Source organism: Silene latifolia, chromosome 6 (assembly GCF_048544455.1).
Source record: "Silene latifolia isolate original U9 population chromosome 6, ASM4854445v1, whole genome shotgun sequence".
NCBI lineage: Eukaryota > Viridiplantae > Streptophyta > Magnoliopsida > Caryophyllales > Caryophyllaceae > Silene > Silene latifolia.
The window spans coordinates 81417285-81436039 of record NC_133531.1 but is presented as its reverse complement, the minus strand read 5'-3'; the positions used below and the strand labels follow the sequence as shown (position 1 = coordinate 81436039).

At 39.2% G+C, this 18755-nt stretch overlaps 1 protein-coding gene and 1 non-coding gene across 2 annotated transcripts; one reads left to right on the top strand and one right to left on the bottom strand.

The window, feature by feature from the left end:
- The first annotated feature begins 1661 nt into the window (after positions 1 to 1661).
- LOC141589353 (small nucleolar RNA R71) lies at positions 1662 to 1768 on the top strand. The gene has a single exon (XR_012520295.1). It is a non-coding gene; the product is annotated as a small nucleolar RNA R71 (small nucleolar RNA).
- A 10439-nt stretch (positions 1769 to 12207) lies between these two features.
- Positions 12208 to 13512, bottom strand: LOC141658818 (uncharacterized). The gene is made up of 2 exons (XM_074465616.1): positions 13093 to 13512; positions 12208 to 12904 (listed from the first exon to the last, which is right to left on the bottom strand). The coding sequence occupies exons 1-2, from the start codon at positions 13232 to 13234 to the stop codon at positions 12297 to 12299; spliced, it is 750 nt and encodes a 249-aa protein (XP_074321717.1). The 5' UTR covers positions 13235 to 13512; the 3' UTR covers positions 12208 to 12296.
- Between the last annotated feature and the right edge of the window lie 5243 nt (positions 13513 to 18755).

The following is an 18755-nucleotide window of genomic DNA, read 5'->3' as shown; positions in this document are numbered from 1 at the left end:
ATGTAATTTTACCGTTCTTGACATCAATCAACGCACCCGCGGTGTGTAAAAATGGTCTTCCCAAAATGATTGGGATTTGGGCATCTTCGGCCATGTCAAGAACAATAAAATCAACCGGAATGAAAAACTTACCAACCTTAACGGGAACATCCTCCAAAACTCCTAAAGGGCGTTTTATAGAACGGTCCGCCATTTGCAATGTGACATTAGTGCATTTTAAGACTCCCATATTAAGCTTAGCACAAATAGAGTAAGGTATTACACTCACACTTGCACCTAAATCGCATAAAGCTTTATCAATTTGGTAGGTGCCAATTGTGCATGGAATAGAAAAGCTACCGGGATCTTTTAACTTAGGAGGGGACTTGTTTTGCAAAAGAGCACTCACCTCGGCGGTGAGAGCTATTGTTTCAACCTCATCAAAAGTCCTCTTCTTAGTTAAAATGTCTTTCATGAACTTAGTGTAAGATGGAATTTGAGTGATTAATTCGGTAAAAGGAATGGTTACCTGTAAATTCTTCACAACTTCCATGAATTTAGCGAATTGGGAATTCTTTTGATGCTTTGCCAATCTATGAGGAAATGGCACCTTGACTTTTTCCGGAATCTTTGCTTCAACATCTTTCTTTGGAGGAGCATCCTCCACTTCCTTGACTTTCTCAACAACAACAAGTGGGTCATCCACTTTCTTGGGAATTTCTTTAATTTCCTTATCATTTGGAGAGACCTCCAACTCAACAAGTACCTCCTCATCATATTTGGGCATGGATGGCCCATCATATTTCGTACCACTTCTTAAGGAGATAGCGTTAAGGGTAGCATGTGGTTGCTCACCTTGAGGGTGTAGTTGACCCGATTTCCTTGAAGAGCTAGATGAGGCCAATTGAGCCATTTGTTGCTCCAACATTTTGATTGCGGCATTTTGAGCTTGCTCATTCTTTTGGATTTGAGTCAACAATTCCTTTTGCATACGGATTATCAAGCCCTCAAGCTTACCTCCCTCTTGGTTATTTTGTTGGGCATTTTGTGGGGGAGGTTGAGTTTGTTGGAAATTGTTTTGTGGAGGCCTTTGTTGATTTTGATACCCCGGTGGAGGGATATATTTTTGTTGTTGAGGGACATAGGCATTTTATTGTGGTGGGGGTTGTGGTTGAGGATTTAGCACATTGTTGCTTCTATAAGACATATTCGGGTGATATCTTGAATTCGGGTTATATGTGTTTGAGAATGTACCCGGTAGATAAGCATTTTGTGCATTTTGTCTTAAAGCTAAAAAGGCATTTACCTCTTCAATGGGAGCTTGTCAATGAGCGGCATAGTGACCCGCACCTCCGCAACCTTCACACACAACGATTTGGCTCGTTGAAGACATGGCATTGACTTGTTGAATAGAATCTCTAGCATCCCTTTCCGCCAATTGTTGTTGGAGCAAAGCAATTTGAGTTAGCAAAACAGAGTTGTTAGAGGATTCTTCTTTACCTTTAGATGGCACAACTCGGGAATTGACATATTGGGCATCATGGACCGCCATAGATTCGATCGTGGCATGAGCAAGGTCGGTGTCAATTTGATCAAACCGCCCATTTTTGGCGGAATCAAGAATCCTTCGGGACTCGGCACAACATCCATTGTAGAATGTTATTGCTAGAAACCAATCATCTAGCCCATGATGTGGGCATTGCCTTTGAAGCTCTTTGTACCTCTCCCAAGCCTCATATAAGCTCTCAAGAGCTTGTTGACGGAATCCGGTGATTTGGCTCCTCAAAGTTTGAGTTTTCTCAGGTGGAAAAAACTTTTGATAGAAAGCAAGAGCCAAAGTCTCCCAATTGGTGATTCCCATGGCGGTGCGGTCAAGGCTATTGATCCAAAGCTTGGCCTTGTCCTTCAATGAGAAAGGGAAAATTATTTCCCTTATTTGAGCTTGGGTGACGCCCGTTTGACGGATCATGGAGTAATAGTCACAAAAGTTTTGCACATGCAAATTGGGATCCTCCAAAGGACTTCCTCCAAATTGCTTCCTCTCCACAAGGCTAAAGAAAGCCGGTTTGTTCTCGAAGTCCGGCGCGGTGATTTGAGTGGTTGTGATTCCGGCCGGAAGCATGGCCGCGGTGGGCTTTGAGTGATCGGAAAGTTTCACTATCTTTTTGGTAGTAGATGGTGATGGTGGTGGAGATGATGAACTTGAAACCTCCTCCTCTTCAAGGGCTTCTAGATCGTCTAAGCAAGACTTTCTAGCACTTTCAACTTGTACGGGAGAAGTGGCTTCTTTCACTTCCCTCCAAAAACGTCGTCTTCTCCTAAATGTTTTCTCGGGATCAAAATCCGGTGAAAGCAATTCTCCACTACGAGAAGACCTGGGCATAAGACAGCAATTTCTAGAGAAGTGATAAGCAACGGTCTTAAGGAACAAGTGTTCCCCAAGACAAAGGAAAACAAGATAAAAATCGATAATTCAAAAAGCAATAAAACCGTTTCCCCGGCAACGGCGCCAAACTTTGATAGGTTTATCGCGTACCTATGCAAAGATAATTTCCCTAGACACAAATTAATGTAGTAATAGGGGTCGAACACAAGGAAACGGGAATTACGTCGTGAATTTTTATGGGTAGATTTTTATCAAGATCGATTACGATTTGGGTTTGGTTTGTTTGGTTTGATGATTAATGAAAATTGCAATGTAAAAAATATGATAAAAGATAGTCTAAAGGGTTCGGGTCACTCATGCAAAGGTAAACATATGAACATGATAAACTTGATATCAATAATCTTGTCAATTACTTAGGCTTAAAGATACCCACCTTACGGTATTAGTATCAACCATAGACCGGGTCCTAGAAAAACTCTCGTCCATGACTAGGTCATCCTACCACACATGCTTAGTCTAATTCAATTCCGTGCCTCTCGAGTTTAGAACGAATAAACAAGTTTTAATCTACGACTACGGCCGATAATCAAAGATTAAGCGTAACAAAGCAAACATGTGATGGAAGCAATTGATCAATATTATTATGAACTTTATTTAATCATATTATATGTTTGATTTTGCATGGCTCCCCTAGCCTTTAGACTAGGAAATTTAGTTACTCATACTAAAATGTAAAATGCAAACTAAATTATGAGAAATGTTAAACATGATTATTTGATTTATGTAAATTAGATGATATAACATGTGAAGGAATTAAAGCTAATGTAGAATGAAATGCTTAATTAAAATAACTATGTCGTAACTAAAATGATGATGTAAATTACAAACTTGCAATAAGAAATACCTTATAAGGGAGGACTTGTATGGAAGAACAAATAACAAATAACCAAAAGCTTGAATATCAAATGTTTGAGAATATCTTGAAGTACAAAATGTTGAAAGATTAACTAAAGAATGCTTAACAACTTATAAATTAAAATGAAAACTAATGAGAGAAAACTTATAATTCTTGAGGCTTATTGTAATAAACTTGGACGTAAAATCAGATATATCCCAAAACCTAAGAATACCTCTCCTATTTATAGGAGAGGAGGGTGAAACGTAAATCACCAAGGGATATGCAACCCCGATCGGGGCCACCCCACCCCGATCGAGGTCGTGTGTCTTCGGGTAATTCTCTTAATTCCTCTCTTAATTGCTTGAGGAATCCAAAGTTTATTCTTTAATGCACCTTAATCACCTGGGTAAATGCCTCATCTATCATCTTTAGAGCCTCCAAAAAGTATCCCATGCATGTTGGAATCCTAAGCTTTCCATTTTGACTTGGACTTGATCATTGGGCTTTGACTTGTTTGTTGGCATCATTTGCATTACACATATTGATCCATAAATTTCTCCATGCAAAACTCAAGCAATCTTCACACACTTAGTCCAATATTTGGCCTTATTTAGCTTCGTGAACTTGGTGTATAAAATGATAGGAAAAAGCCTTCAAATGCTTAGATTCCTACAAAATTATAACAAACACAACCATACACCTAGAACACGAGATTAGCTCAAAAATACACTAATTAAAGTATAATAGTCAATAGAAACCGAGCTAAAATGAGGGGTAAAAGTGTATATAAAATGAACATATCATCCCCGATCAGCTCCATCCATCGTCTCTGTCGCATATTAAGCTCCTTCTGAGTGTAGATATACCTCAGACTCTTATGATCTGAAAACACCTTAAAGGTTGCTCCATAAATGTAGTGCCTCCAAATCTTAAGAGCAAAAACAACTGCACCCAGTTCTAGATCATGAGTAGGGTAGTTCTCCTCATATGGCTTCAGCTGCCTCGAAGCATAAGCTATAACCTTCCCTTCTTGCATCAACACATAACCCAGACCATTCTTTGAAGCATTGGTATATACTTCAAAGTTCTCACATCCCTCTGGCAAAGCTAGAATAGGAGCTGTGGTCAAACGTTCCTTTAAGGTCTGGAATGTCGTCTCACAACGCTCATCCCAAACGAATCTGGTCTCTTTCCTCATCAAAGCAGTCATAGGCCGTGCGATGGTAGAAAAGTCTTTCACAAACCTCTTGTAGTAGCCCGCAAGGCCCAAGAAACTCCGAACCTCAGCAACACTCTTCGGTGACTCCCACTTGGTCACAGCCTCAATCTTGTTAGGATCCACGGACACTCCTTTCTTAGATATGACATGACCCAGAAAAACCACTTCATCTAACCAGGACTCACACTTTGATAACTTGGCATAAAGCTGGTTCTCTCTCAGAGTCTGCAAAACTATCCTCAGGTGTTCCTCATGTTCTTCCTTAGTCTTGGAGTAGACTAAAATGTCATCAATGAAGACAACCACGAACTTATCCAAAAACGGACTGAAAATACGGTTCATCAAATCCATGAAAGCTGTTGGTGCATTGGTCAAACCAAAAGGCATCACCACGTACTCATAGTGACCATAACGGGACCGGAAAGCTGTCTTTGGAATATCCTCATATGATATCCTCAATTGGTGATAACCTGACCTCAAATCGATCTTGGAAAACACACCTGCTCCACTCAGCTGATCAAACAAGTCATCAATCCTAGGAAAACACTACTACAAATCCAGGCAACTACAACGCCCCTTTAACAACGCTTATCCACGAAAATCACCATAAGACGTTGTAGAACGGATGGCGCTAATTTTACTAAAATTAATTACAACGGTTATGGTTCCATAACCGTTGTTATAGGTTTTAACAACGGGTCAAACATGCACAACCGATGTTAATAATTTGGCGCAAAATTGGCGCAAAGTTAGTGAAAAGTAATTAAAACGGTTATTTATAAACCCGTTGTTAATACTTTTTAACAACGGTTTACTATGGACCCGTTGTTAATATATTCTGTAATGACAATAACGGGTTTTTGTTTAACAACCGTTATCAATACTTTTCATACTATAAACCACACAAACACAGATCAGCTACAGCCACAAAACACAAACCTAACACAAACACAAACATACACAACAAACACAAACACAAACACAAACACACTTTCTCATCGTCTCTTTCTCTCTTCCTCATCGTCGCTTTATCATCTCGCCGTCACTGTTGGTTTCATCGTCTCTTACTTTCTCTAATTATCAGGTAAATATGCATGATTTAATTTAGGTTTTGTCATCTCAGTCATTATTTTCTTTCTCTAATTATTTCATTTGCATGTGTTTTTATCGATCATTATGTTCTTTCTCTAAATATTATTCGCTTAATTAGTTTTGTCACTGTTGTTTTTCTGCGTTTATTAGCTTGTAAAACAAATTAAATAAAATAAAACAAAGAAGAAGCAAGATGATAGAGAGGAATGCATGATAAACTTAATTAATTAATTAATATATATATATATATATATATAAATACATAAATTAAAAAACGAATTACATTGATAAAAATGCAATTCTTAGATATGCATAGAGAGTCTCATTCTCTTCTATGATATCCATCCTCTCCTCCTTAGCTATTTGGAGGTTTCGTTCGTGATTGCTATATCGTCATATAGCCGCAACAACTCGCGCTTTCTGTCAAGTCAAGCCATTTTTTTTTTTGCGTCCTTGAGTGCGGTCCGAGCGTCCTCAAGGTAGCTCATGTACCTGTCCTCGATGTCAAGCAACCGGCGGATGAAATTCCTGTCGTGCTCGGTCATAGTAACAGTCTTACGGATGGTATCATTCATTGTTGATGAAGTTTGGAGTTTGTTTGAAAGATTTAGGGTTTGGAGTTTGTTTTAGCAGTTAGGGTTTGGAGATATATAGTGAGATAATGGAATGGTGGTTGAGATAATGCATGTATTTATACTAATTAATGTGTCTTTTGAGTTATTTTTTAATTAATACATGTTTAGGAAGTTGTGCCATCATATCTCTGCTTCAAATCTTATAACCCTTCTCATTCCATATATTGTCCATTCATATGCAGGGATTGGCAGTAATAATGCATGCATTAGAATTATAACGGGCCGCCGTAATAATGCATGCATCTAGTAATATTTAATTTAATTTTTTTTTTTAAATAAACAACGGTTATTTAAAAAAAAACCGTTGTCTTTAGTTATAACAACGGTTTTTTATACTGTAACCGTTGTTATAACTTTCCCACCAAAATTAAGTCACCCTTTCCAAAACGGTTTTTTCTGCTTTATACCGTTGTTAATAGTTTTCACAACGGGTTTCTTAGAAAAAACAACCGTTGTTAAAACCTACTACAACGGACGCTTTAACAACGTCCGTTTTTTTATATAACAACGGTTTTAACCGTTATTATAACCTGTATCTGTAGTAGTGAAAGGATACTTGTTCTTCACTGTGACACGGTTAAGCTCCCTGTAGTCGATACACAACCTCATGCTCCCATCTTTCTTTTTCACAAACAACACTGGAGCTCCCCAAGGTGACACACTTGGCCGGATATAACCCTTGTCTAACAGCTCATGCAACTGTTTCTTCAACTCAGTTAGCTCTTTAGGTGTCATACGATATGGTGCTTTGGATATAGGACTTGTTCCTGGTTTAAGCTCCACATTGAAGTCAACGTCTCTCTTTGGTGGCAACTCCGGTATCTCTTCAGGAAAAACATCCTCAAACTCTCCCACCATAGGTATATCAGCAGTTGTATGCGACTCTACTCGACGATCTCTTACTTGGCAAAGAATCAAAGGACACTTCTTCCTCAAGCATGACTTTAAGGTCATTACAGCTATGAACTTACACTTAGGTCTCACAACAAACCCTTTATAAGACACCCTTATACCCTTTGGACCCCTTAAAGACACTTTCTTTTGCCGACAATCGATCTTGGCATCATACTTACCCAACCAATCCATCCCGAAAATCACCTCAAACCCATCCATAGGAAACTCTAGCAGGTCTATCGGTAAATCTACTCATCCAACTACCATAGACACTCCCTTGTACAACTTAACACATGACACTGACTCCCCAGAAGGTATAAACACATCATCTTTTACCAACTCAAACTCCCCCAAGCCCATAGACAAAGCATGACTCCTAGACACAAAATAATGTGTTGCCCCCGAGTCAAACAAAACAAAAGACGGTACATTATGAACAAGAAGAGCTTCCCGCTTATCCATCATGAAGAGCTTCCCGCTGCTTTTCTGACCTCCCCCTTGAACCGAAGCATTAGAAGTACTCGGCTTGGCTGCCGAATCCTGGGTGACACTGTTGTTCGGGCGTTGATGAGATCCTCCACTGTTGCGGTTAAAACCACCATTGTTGCTATGACCACCCCGATTACTCCATGATCCACCCTGTCGGTTGTTAACAAAGCTCTGACTCGGACCCTGTGAAAAGTTCCCCTGAAAAGCTCCCGAGCCTACACCAGTCCTGGCACTCGTGCAGTCGCGTCTCTTGTGGCCTATTCCACCGCAGTTGAAGCAAGAAAGGTTGGAGTTGTCACTCACACTCCAACCACCACCTCTACCCCAACCTCGTGATCCCCTAGAGAAACCAGCCCCGCCAGAAAAAGCCTTGGCATGATTGAAGTTGCCCTTCTTGTTACCCGACTGATTGTTGTTTCCACAATCAGCCTTTCTCTTCTCAGCAGTCGTCCTCTCCGTAGCTTCCTTTGAGAGATCTACCAACCTCTCAGCTTGACCAGCCCTAAGGTACACATCCTTAAGATCAGTGATGACTCCAGCTGTTAGACGGTTCATGATCTTAGCCGACAAACCTCTCTCAAAGCGAAGAGCCAAACCCCTCTGCCCTAGCTGTATGTCCTCAGCATAACGAGACAACTCAAGGAACCGGTGATAGTACTCGGTGACTGTCACATCATCGGTTATAGTGAAGGAATCAAACTCAGATCTCAACTTGTGACGGATATGCTCCCGCACAAACTACTCTCTCATATCACTCTTCAGACCCGACCATGGTATAGCCCCTAAACCCTCAGCTTGGTAGTAAGCTCTGGCGTCCTCTTTGACATTTTGCCACCAAACAGCGGCCTCGCCCCTCAGGTAGTACACTACCTGCTCAACTATCATATCTTGCGGACACTTGACCACTTCCATAAGACTTTCCATCTCACGATGCCAGTTCTAGAACAACTTAGGTTCCCCAACGCCCTCATAGGTAGGTGGGTTGAAGCGGGCGATGATGACGCTAAGTTGGGTAGCATCCACAGGTTTCTCCGCCCCCTTTCCCACATTCTTGAGAGCCTCAAGAAGAGCCTCTTGTTGCTCGATCATACGAGCAATATCATCTATGGTCATCTTAGAAGCTTGAATTTCTGCGGCAGTTCTTTTTGGCGGCATTTTGAGCTGATAAGAAGGAAGGAAATGTAAGCACAAAAGCCTATGGCTCAAAATGTAATGAACCTCCGCCAAAGAAGCACTCGGCCGAGTATGCAGCAATACTCAGTCGAGTAAGGACTACTCGGTCGAGTATTACTGATACTTGGTCGAGTAATCCACTCCAGCAGCCAACGTCAAATTCACACGAAACATACTCGGTCGAGTATAAACCATACTCGGCCGAGTATGTCCTACTCGGTCGAGTACACCTAAGTACTCGGTCGAGTAAATACATCCAGTAGCCAAAGCTACTCACTGCCAAACAACACTCGGTCGAGTGCCTGGTTACTCGGTCGAGTACCTGCCCTGCTCGGCCGAGTCATGCCAAAACGAGCTATAAACAATAAGGAATACATCCTATCATGCTTTCTACCCAAAAATCAAACACATTACGTTGTAATTCTGAATGCCACATAGTAAACACGTAACATGCCTATCACTTTCATACTAAAACCGTTTCCAATGATGTCACATAACAATTCCATCACGCCTTTTAGCAATTTCAATATCCTTCTCAATTTCATACATTACACCTTCTACGACATATTCCAACCATTCAACTTTGACACACCACACACATATATTAAACACACTCAACACATTCCCCCCGTTACCGGCTTGAGTTTGTGAGGGCCATAATGCGACTCCGTGACGTCTCCCGAGTCCTTGCGGTAGCTCCAAACAACTCTCCTCGGGTTCATTTTATTTAGACTCCCTAAGTTCGTTGGGTTCATTTGTTTAGGTGCCGGAATCGTCGGCTCTGATACCACTTTGTAACACTCCCTCATACCAAGGTACCTTACCAGGACTACCCTAGCATGAAAGGCTGTTACCATCTCGGTTGCCCGAGGTTAGTACATATCATAAGCAACTGTCCCAAACACATTTATTAAAATACTGTAATTATAAAAAGGTTACAAAGTTCTAAAAACCAATAAAAGTGAATCCGAATGCTAACAACTACAAAAACATGTGCTAAGACTCATGATGGTGACACTGCATCTGGTGTGATGACTCTCCCATGACCGCCCCAAGCTCACCAAATGCAATACCTATCACAGCATGATCACCATCCCCGAATGGATCACCGCAGATTTCATAAAACAACAACGGGGTCAGTACTGTTCAATCAAAATAAGACAAAAGCACAAGGTAACCAGCTGATCATCCTCCAACCCCAGTCTCCCGATCTCACATAGTAACCGACTACACATCGAAGTGTGTAGCCCTTCCAGATTACCCATCGCAACAGGTAATCCTCGCCGCCAGTGGGGGACCATAGCCAATCCCCACCTAAATCCCGCTCATCAACGAGCGATAACCCTGTCCCTTAATGTGCACATCCCCTCCCGTGACAGGTTCCACGGAGGGCGAACTAGGGCGTGAAGCCACTCCCGCAAGTGACTCCACCACAATCATCACAACACCACAACATCACAATCACCACCACAACACTAACACTCCGATTATCAGTAGATACAGTAAATACTAAATAATCACATCTTAATTCAATCAACAGAAACTGAGTAGGGAAACCATACCTTAGCAACAATCAGCAACGATGGAATCAAGCACTAGAACGGCTCCTCTACGAAGTCCTCGCCTAAACAATAATCGCATAATCACAATTACACATTGCATAATCCAATTTCCCCAAATTCATAAATAAAGCAAACCTTAGAATTAACCATTAACAACTTAGGGATAAGACTTACCGGCGGAAGAACGAACGATTGAATGCGATCACTACGATGTCCACACACACACACAGAGGGGAGATTTGAGTGTGATTAGGGTGTCGTAAGTATGATTAGGTTTGCAAAATGATGTTTTTGAAACTGATTATCGAATTATATAACCTCTAATTACTCCCGAATCAAACCGCTGAAATATTACTCGCCAGACCGGATACTCGGTCGAGTATAGAGTATACTCGGCCGAGTATTCATCATACTCGGCCGAGTATTCCTCGGCAGTAGCCAAACAGACTACACGACCCACACTACTCGACCGAGTAGGCCATACTCGGTCGAGTACCAGCCTATAAAATCCGTAGTATTACACCCTGGTTGACTCGAGGACCTAAATTTCGTCCTATCTCATCGGCTAGGGGAGAGTTAGATAGCAGGGTTGCAGACTGGATGCTCGAGGGACCCAAGAGGTGGAATATAGAGAAGCTGCAGCAACACCTTCTCGAGTTCGAGGTACAAGAAGTGGCACAAATCCCACTTTGTGAAGGAGTTGATGAAGATAAGCTAATCTGGTACTACGAGAAGCATGGGAAATACACGGTAAAGACGGGCTATTATTTCATTCGATGAAAGAAGGAGCAAAGGGAAGGAGGGGGGAGTTCGAGTGAAGGACCGAGTGTGTGGGGAAAGCTATGGAAGCTCCAAGTACCACCAAAAGTCAGGAGCTTTGTATGGCATGCTTATAGAGGAGCCTTACCGAGTGCGATGAATATCCAATGATGAGTAAAAGAAGCGGACCCATCATGCTTCCGTTGTCAAGGACAAATAGAAAATGATGCTCATGCGTTGGTTTGGTGTGTACATGCCCAGGCAGTGTGGGAAAAAGCGGGTATGGAGGTCGATGAGGTTTGGGATCGAATCTTGCTTTTGCTGGACGTGATCGACCACATTCTAAACAATTATAGAGAGAATGAGCAGAGCAAGCTGATTATGGTCCTATGGGCTATTTGGAACCAGAGGAACAAGGAGCTACACGGTGGGGAGGAGTGGACAGCTAGCCGAGAGGTTGAAACCGCATGGGGTTATTGGCGGGCATGGAACGAGGTTCAAGGGAAGGGCATGAAACAGAGGAGGGATCGTATGGTGGAGGTAGCAAAATGGAAGCCGCCACAGGAAGGACTCAAAAAGGTCAACACTGACGTAGAGGTGTTGGGTGCGGTCTGGGTGCGATAGTCCGTGACTATACTGGAGTAGTGGAGTGGGCAGGGGTGCAGCAAATTAGAGAACGGTGGGAGCCAGGTATTGCAGAGGCGAGAGCTATGGAGTTCGGGGTGAGAATGGCTCGCCCAATGGGCCTCGAAAACATAGTGGTTGAATCGGATTGTATGGCGGCTTGTGACCATGATGAAGGCGGAGAGTTTTCCGTTGAACTACTTGGGTAACGTGGGACGGTCGATTTTAAGTCTAGCTAGTTGTTTTAATTCTGTTGTTTTTAATTTTGTTGGTAGGGACGGGAATAGGGCGGCCCACTGCCTAGCCCATTTACTTCCCGTAGATTACTCTACTAGAATGTGGGTAGGTACGGTGCCGGAGCTAGTCTCGGATGTAGTAAACGATGATGTCGTTTTGATTTCAAATGGCGAATAAATAAAATGGCACGTTTTCCCTTCAAAAAAAAATATCTATGATTGACAAATACACCAAATTCTCCTTTGGGCTTTCTCATCTCCGATATACTCCGTATATATAGGTATAAGAAGCTTGTACGCAAAAACCAAATCGAACTTGAGCCAATTATGTATAGCAATACGGCTTTTTATCACCTTTTCAATTTCACAAAACTACATACTAACACTACAAGTGACACAATAAAAGCCCCTCCTGCGAAAAAGCAAGGGGAAAAGAACAACGAACATTTTTTCTTATTTTTTTCCATAACATTTTGGTCATCACTTCTTGTTCTATCCTCCTCATTCGTTTCATTCTCCGCTTCCCGTTCTCTATTATCTTCCCCATCTTCATGTCGATTACTTTGACTTGATTCTTCCTTTTCCTCGTGTATTTCCTCTATTCTATCACATTTTTGTGTCTCGTCTTTAATTTCATTACTATTGTTACTTCCTTGTTTGTCTTGTGACCCTTTTATTATTTCTTCCTTAATTTCTTGGATGTTGCCTCCAACTATGCCCTTTTTTAACTTAGACATGTAAATTGTCAATATCGAATCAATTTCATTAAAATTGGCCTTGACTCGATCCAAAATAACACCATTAGGAATTTGGAACACCTTGGTGAATCTTTTTATCTCAATTTCTTTCTTGTGTATCGTTAGTCCACCCATTAGCATTTCTTGCACCTGTTTTTCGCCACTAATTGTAAGTATTGCATCATCATTAATGTCGATCTTGATACTCTCCCATTTATACCCTAGAATACCAACAAATACACAAATCATACAAATAGATCGTGTAAGGCGACCCTTTGATTGATAAACACTCATTTATTACCGTCAATAAATAAAACATATAATAATAATAATAATAATAATAATAATAATAATAATAATAATAATAATAATAAAAGGTAAACATCACTGTGATTATAAGAAGTGATACCTCTAAGATGAGCAGTGAGGATAAACATGGTATCGGTCTCGGTTGATACGAAAACAATACCACCTCGATCCTTAGCTAGTCGAAAATCAGTACAGGTCTCATCTACGTTCTTTGTTATTTTTAACCCTACTTCAAGCTCCATTGTTTTTGTTTATTTGTGGAAATTTGTTACAAGTGATGGCATTGTGATATGTTGGTAAAAAGTAAATGGATTGGGGATTAATAAGTAAACCCAAAATCCAAGGAAAATGTGTGTGGAAACACAAAGGCAACGGATTAGTTGATACGCAAGGCACATGTGCATTGCTTGAAGAATCTGGTTATCTAAAGACAACAACTTTGGTTAAGGTCTATTGCTTTGGTCTTTGCTGGAAGTTAGACATGTTTTTCTCCTGCAAATGCATTTATGTTTTTGTTTTTTTTTCGAATGTGTGGAAATTTAATCTAAGACACTTTTATAAATTCGATGAAATTATTGTTCTATTTAAATTCAGTGCTGAGTAGACTCCTTAGACCCAAACTATCCGATATTGTTTTCGGAGTAGGGCTCTGTTTGGTACGACATTTCAGGTAGCTTATTTGATCAAACTAGCTTATTTGACCAAAATTTCAACTACCTTATTTTTTGCAAATGTTTGGCAAGTAGCTTATTTGGTCAAATAAGGCACCTGAAATGAAATGCTACCTCAGGTAGCATTTGAAAAATCAGGTACCTGAAATGACTTATTTTCCATTTTTTACCCCTTTATTCTAATATTAAATATTTTTTATATCTTTTTACGTCATTTTACCAAAATCAGCTACCTTTTCAGCTAGTTTGCCAAACACATTTCTATATAATCAGTTACCTTATCAACTTCTAATTTTCAGCTACCTTATCAGTTACCTTTTCAGGTTTTAGTTAGTTTTTCAATTTTCAGCTACCTTTTCAGGTTTCAGCTACCTTTTCAGATAGTTTTGCCAAACAGAGCCTAGGTCTTCTGTGAGACGGTTTCTCAATAAGTTTATTAAGAGACTATTTTACAATTTTAAGAAAAAGTGGTAATAATAAAGGTACAAAATATGATTAAAGATAAAATGGGTACATTTATTATGTAAATAGGTATAGAATTACTAGGTCACGATCAACAATAAAAGAGTCACGAAATATAAATAAAAGGGTACGGAAGACTGGTCTCTCACTAACTTATTGAAAGATCGTCTCTCCCAAGTTTTAGTATTGTTCTCAGTACCTCACATATTGTTATGAAGTGTTAACGAGCTCACCACAAATTTTAGCCCAAAATGTCGTTACATTTATTATTCGTATAATTTATAATTTTTTCTTAGTTATAAGTGAAACATCTCGATATTGATGCTTGTATTTTGTAACACAAAATCTCATTATAGACGGCACATATCCGTCTATAACTAAAGACGGGTCAAATACAATACCATATTCCTAATAAAAATTCTACCGTTCTCGTGGAGGACGGTACTTCTCACACACAAACACAATTCACCCAAGTGGAATATTATAATGGCTTGTGTGTGAGGAGTACCGTCCTCCGGGAGGACGGTAGAATTACTCTATTCCTAATAGGACAAGCAACAAGTGGGGTGGTGGGGGCCAAAAATGTCACCACTTTCAAGCTATTTGACCCGTTTTTAGTTATAGACGGATATATCCGTCTATAGCAAGAGTAGCTGATTTTGTAATGGTTAACGTACCAGTGAATATTTAATTACAATGCGCCAATCTACCTAGTATAAAAGCTAGGTTTTTTAGAGAGTTTTAATTGGCTACTTAATTTAGGGAAAGAAAAAAAAGACTTTTGATATGGGTCCACATATCCTTACCCACGTTTTCTCAAGGAATTTTATTCACATACACACTTCAAGATGAAGAATTTAACAGTATACTATACTATAGTACTATACTCTATATCACGTTAAAAAAAAAACTGATGGTTAAAAAAAAAAAAAAAACTTTTGATATGGGTACAAGTTTTTCCATATTTTTTGACATTTAAATACCCAGATCTAGATTGAATAAATTGTGAAGATGATAAGGATAAATTGTGAAGATGATAAGGATATTTTGAAAATTTCGAATGTGAACAAAGTTTATTAAAAATATATGTACATAATAGAAAATTGAAAACATTATTAGTTCGTAATTGTGAAGATGATAAGCGTATTTTAGAAAACATTATTAATTCATAATTATGAAAAATTCAAATGTACAGAATAGAAAAAAAAACATTATTTGTATATAAAAAAATGCAACCAACAGGCAACAAAATATAAAAAATTATTAGTTCGTAATTTTATTTAAATTACTTTGAGTTGATGCAACCAATAAGGAATAAAAAGATCTATAAAAATTGATTCTGATATATAGATCAAAGAAATTTTTTGAAGTTTAATTAAGGGTATGAAACTATTTACCTAGATAGATCAAATGTTGATGGATCTACATCAATACTGATAAGCATGCATGATGATTCAAAATTAACTTTGAAAATAGAAATGAAATTAAAGAGAGGAGGAGTGAAAATAGAGAACAAGAGAAAATTAAATGTAAATAGGGCGGCGTATGAAATGAACAACTAGAGTAACTTTGGTGAGTTAATTTTCTTCTAGGTGAAAATTATAGCGAGTTATTAACTTAGCGAGTTATTATTAGCGGGTTCTAGGACACACGCGGTTACGCCTAAATGTATCGGATACCTATTAACGAGGAATGAGATGTCGAAATACTGAAAGAGATTGATTAGAATACGGATTTGGGTGAAAAATGAGAATAAGAGTTATAGCCAGTCAAATTTTAGCTTCAATTATTTAAATTTAATATCAAATACATTTACAAAAAAGAAAAGAAAAATAGTACGTTAATTATAACTATAAAATATATATTTTATTAAATTTAAATAACGTATCTCGTGTTATACATTTGATGAGATGTCGTGTCACGTATTCGAATCCGTTTTGGTGCTACCTAAGTGGCTATTGATCCTTCTAAAATAGAGGCCACTACTAAATGGCCATACCCTCCTAAACGAGTCGCATAAACAAATCTTTGTAAAGAGTTAGTAACATTTTTACAAAAAAACGTATAAATGTCGGAAAAAAAAAGTATTTTACAGTAACGGTATTACCATGTAATAGTTATCGAATTTAACAACTTATTAGAGCAAAATCAAATCTACAAAAATGCTCAAAATTATAATAGGTGAATATTTTTTTTTAAAAGATACGTACTTTTGGTTTACGACAATAACATGTAGACCTATAATACATCTAAAGTAATTTAGAAATAAATATTTTAAAATTTAGAGATTACTTATCGTTTCTATACAACTTTCAGTAGATGTTATTAATTAATAGATTAAATCGAAATTATTTCAATATATATATATATATATATAGTCAAGTTCTCGAATATTCAACTTAGTGCAATTATATATATTTGTGTCGATCTAACTTTTAACAATATTTGGTATTATTATACACTCAATCACTATAGTGATAGGGCGTCACGTCACCGGGTGACGCCCAAATTGGGTGTCACTCTCTCACATCCATTCTTTATTGAAGGGGTCATCACTCATCCCACGTGAGAGGTGGCTCCCAAATTGGATGTCACCCGGTAGCGCCCTTTTATTATTCAACTTTTACTTATTCACTTAGACAGAGAAATTAGTATTAATTACCATCTAAATATCGTAAGTTCAAGAACAACCGTGCATTTTTTGCACGGGTCTAAAACTAGTTAGAAGTGATTATGGATTGGGTCAGGTTTGGGCAATAGGCATTAAAATGAGAAAATGTAATTTGCACTACCCGACAGTATAGAGTACTAGCCACACCGAGGGACATGTCCTGAAGCAACCAATATGCATGAGGCTGGGCCGGGTCAAGACACGCAAATGGACCTATTTGATGGGACCAAGCCTAGCACATGCGGGTTTTGACGGGGAGCTTTTTGGCTCTTTCAAGCTACAACAGACCTTGAACCAAAAAAAAAAAAAAAAAAACTAATGCTACATAATAAAGCAGCTCATTGTTGGAAAATTAGCGTCAATCTCCCACATGCAATGGAAGCAACCAATCGATATGTAAACTGTAAAAGTAAGTAATAATAAGATGAGACAGTAGTACTTAGCGTCAAACCTAGGGCAAAACCTTCCAAACTGGAAGTAAAATCTACTAGCCAAATATACTAGAATCCACTATAATAATAATAAATGTACAATGTAACGGTCTCGAATAAATACTAATTCGGAACCCCACAATAATATAAGATAACAACCTCTAGACCTCCGTTAATATTAGAAAATGCACGAATATTACCCCTAGAGTAACCTCCTAAATTATTGTATAAAAACACTCGTTATACTGCATCTCACCCTCAAACCCCGACTGTATTTTTATTTATAGGTCACCTTGTTTGATTATATTTTGTTTCCAAAGGAATTAATCTTTTATACAGCCATGTGAAATGACGTTAGAATTTGGAATCATAAAGCCACTTCACGTTACAAACACATGAATTAAAAAGGCACGATTAATTGAGACACTATATGGTGTTAATTCATATGTTTGTGTTGGTGGAGGTTGTTGTGTTGGTGGAGTTGATTAATTGAGAAACCATATCCTAACTTATGGAGGTTGTTGGTGGAGTTGTGGTTGTGTTGTGTGGTTGTTGAGGAGGCGTAAGGCGATTCGGGAGACCGTTTTACGCCTGGGTCGCTTATTGGAGTTTCCGACTTCAAGGAGGACGTGCATGTTTATGGCTTAAGGATGGAGGGACTCGTGTGGTGTCACGACGCCTGGCAGGGATCTGGTTAGTGCACCGGCTCGGTACCATGGGTGCGTCCCGCGTCCTTGTTTTAAGGGCTGCGGTCTGGCTGTTTGGTGGCGGCGCGCGTTGTGATGTCGTCACCGGGTTTGAGATGGATGTGTAGTTGTGGTGGAGGAGAATTGTGACTCGTGTGATTTAGTTTTGCATTGCATTCATATTCACACGTCATCTTGTGAGTGTTTGTATTATTGAAACTGACGTTTGTTAGCTATGTGTATATTGTCACCTTCTTTAATTGGGGTGGTCTGTGATGATATCAATAATATTTCCGATCATATGGGGAGCATTTTGGAGTAAAAATTTGGATATGATGATGAAGATCGGGATATGGGCGGTGCCACGGATATATGGAGTCAAGTCGAGTAGACATGTGATAGTAGATGTAGACTTGTTTAGAATGATTGTAATAGTTGAGATATTTAGTTTTGTATTATCCATTTATGCAATTCATTAAACATGTTCTTTAATAAAATGTTACTTAATTGAATTTCCGATTCACTATCTCGGGAAACCGAGATGGTAGCGCTCCCAATTACCTTGGCCGGGTAAGAGGGAGTATTTCAAAGTGGTATCAGAGTGACGATTTTAGAACCTGAACCAAAATGAACCTAGGTGTGTCTAATAAAAAGAACCCGGCATAAGTACAATAGGAGGCTGGCTTTGGTGAGAAGGCTCCCCCATTCTAAAATCTTCGCCTATTGTTCTTAACCGGTAAACTATGGGGTGGCTACGAGTACGGGTGAACGCTTATGTGGATTTTGTGTGGTCATATGTGTGGTCATATGTATGGTGAACAGATGCGTTAGTGCCACCAGTA

Coding starts and splice junctions, on each gene's coding strand:
- LOC141658818 (XM_074465616.1), bottom strand. CDS start 13,234: ATGGAGCTTGAAGTAGGGTTAAAAATAACAAAGAACGTAGATGAGACC. Junction 12,905..13,092: donor CCTCACTGCTCATCTTAGAG/GTATCACTTCTT, acceptor TTGGTATTCTAG/GGTATAAATGGGAGAGTATC.